Source organism: Eimeria maxima, genomic scaffold (genome assembly GCF_000499605.1).
Source record: "Eimeria maxima Weybridge genomic scaffold, Emw_scaff638, whole genome shotgun sequence".
Classification (NCBI taxonomy): Eukaryota; Apicomplexa; class Conoidasida; order Eucoccidiorida; family Eimeriidae; genus Eimeria; species Eimeria maxima.
This window is the reverse complement of record NW_013566656.1, coordinates 7,501-10,000: the sequence shown is the minus strand read 5'-3', so window position 1 is coordinate 10,000 and position 2,500 is coordinate 7,501. Positions and strand designations below refer to the sequence as shown.

The window sequence follows — 2,500 nt, the reverse complement described above, 5'->3', positions numbered from 1 at the left end:
GAGGACCCGAGGGTTTATCTCCTACTATACAATATGATTTTATAGGTAACCCTAAACCCTAATAAACCCTAATAAACCCTAATAAACCCTAATAAACCCTAGATTAATATATATATACATATAATCATACATCTTAAACCCTCATTATTTATTTTATATTATCCTTCGAGGGTTTACGGTTAACCGGGAAAAATTAGGAATTTTAGGGTTTAGGGTTTAGGGTTTAGGGTTTAGGGTTTAGGGTTTAGGGTTTTGGGGTGTATATATGCAGGTTGTCATATAAGGGAGACATCATTATTTATAACACAAAAAGCATCGGGTATATTTGGTGTTTCTTTCCCCAAGGGTTTTAGACAACCAACACTAATTGATGTTATATTTGATCAGGGTTTAGTACAAGAAAAAGTTTTCTCTATTTGTATATCAGGTACTTCTTTTCTAGGGTTTAGGGTTTATATAAGGGTTTATATAAGGGTTTAGACAGGTGCAGGAAGAAGGGTTTAGGGTTTGTCCCTATGATTGTATCATGGTTTCCCTTCTTATTTCTTGACACTTTTTATTAGGGTTTAGGGTTTACAAGTGTTTATTAGGGTTTAGGGTTTAGGGTTTAGGGTTTAGGGTTTAGGGTTTATGAGGGTTTATGTTGTGTTATATGTGTATAGAGGATGGAGGTTTATTAACAATAGGAGGAATAGAGCCGGGTTTAGTAGATTTAGGTGTATCAACCCTAAACCCTAATGAGGGTTTATCTAGGGTTTACGATCCATCAACATCATCATCATCATCAATATTTAGTGTATTTAATCCCTCATCTTTTTTTTCTTCTTCTCCTTCTTCCCCTCCTAAACCCTCATTCCCTTCTCTGCCTTCTCCATCTCCCTCTGCATCTATATCATCATCATCATCTACAGCAGCAGCAGCAGCAGCAGCAGCAGCAGCAGCAGCAAATGTATCTATAAACCCTAATAAATATATAGTATGGACAGCCCTAACTAGTAAGGCGGCATATCGAATTCAAATACTCAAAATGGAGGCCGATGGAGAAATATTAGGAGATGGTGTCGAAGATTTTGGTAGAACTCTTGTTGATTCAGGTCAACCCTAAACCCTAAACCCTAAACCCTAAACCCTAAACCCTAATTTTTATTGAAATACTAATTAACACTTGATAGATACTAGATTAATTAGATTAATTAGATTAGGAGATGGTGTCGAAGATTTTGGTAGAACTCTTGTTGATTCAGGTCAACCCTAAACCCTAAACCCTAAACCCTAAACCCTAATTTTTATTGAAATACTAATTAACACTTATTATTAGATAGATAGATACTAGATTAATAGTATATTAGGAGATGGAGTAGAAGATTTTGGTAGAACTCTTGTTGATTCAGGTTGGTATACGGCTAAACCCTAAACCCTAAACCCTAATTTATATAGAAACCCTAATTTATATAGAAACCCTAATTTATATAGAAACCCTAATTTATGTATAAACCCTAATCTAATTAAGTAAACACTTATTATATATTAGATAAGTATTAGATTAGGGGAGGGAGTCGAGGAATTCGGTAGTACTTTTGTTGATTCAGGTATATGGAAACCCTAAACCCTAGATAAACCCTAAACCCTAATTAAACCCTAAATACTAGATAAACACTAGATAAATAGTAGATAAATAGTGGATAAGATTTAAATACTAAATGTTGAAGATAATTGTTGATTTGACGATTTAAGGGTTTAGGGTTTAGGGTTTAGGGTTTAGGGTTTAGGGTTTCTGTTGTATGTTGACTTATAGTATACATTTTTTTTTGATATAAACTCCAGTTAGGGTTTAGAGATAATAAAAGTATTATTTTTTATTATTTTGTATTTATTTATCATTAATAAATACGTATAAATATATATATGTGTGTATACAGGGACAACATATTCATATTTTCCTCCAAGTGTCTACGCAGCTTGGCGTCGTGTATTAAATAAACATTGTACAGCATCATTATTTTGTCAAAGAGAGAAGGACGGTAGACCTTGTTGGCGTGTTCCTTCTTCTTCTTTTCTTTCTTTTTCTCTCCCTGTTATTAAACTTTCTTTCCTTGAAGGAAATACTATCATGTGGTTACCACAAAGTTATCTATATAGACGTACTGGAGGGTAAACCCTAAACCCTAAACCCTAACTATAAACCCTAACGAAACCCTAAACCCTAATACAAATCCAGACAAGCATAAACACCTCACCGGAGAAGTATCGAGGGTTATTGGACGATATTATTAGGGTCTTGGATCTAGGGTTTACTAGGGTTTATTGTTCATCTAGGGTTTATCTAGGGTTTATCTAGGGTTTATCTAGGGTTTAGGGTTTAGGGTTTATGGTATGCATGCAGATTTTGGTGTGATGGCCTAGATGACAATCGCATGCAAGAGAGTGTTTTGGGGCTTTCTTTCTTTAAACATAAACAAATAGTATTCGATAGAGATAAGAACAGGATAGGAGCAATTAA

General features: G+C 34.4%; 1 protein-coding gene across 1 annotated transcript in view; it reads left to right on the top strand.

Annotated features, from left to right (window-relative positions):
* EMWEY_00039630 (radial spoke 3 protein, putative) overlaps positions 1–2,500 on the top strand; it is a gene marked incomplete at both ends in the record, with an annotated part of 4,953 nt that overhangs the window by 1,196 nt on the left and 1,257 nt on the right. The window contains 4 exons of the mRNA XM_013482481.1: positions 272–427; positions 663–701; positions 1,770–1,779; positions 2,384–2,500. The exon at positions 2,384–2,500 is cut by the window's right edge and continues 50 nt beyond it. Coding sequence (XP_013337935.1) covers positions 272–427; positions 663–701; positions 1,770–1,779; positions 2,384–2,500 — 322 coding nt within the window. The remainder of the gene's footprint in view (positions 1–271; positions 428–662; positions 702–1,769; positions 1,780–2,383) is intronic.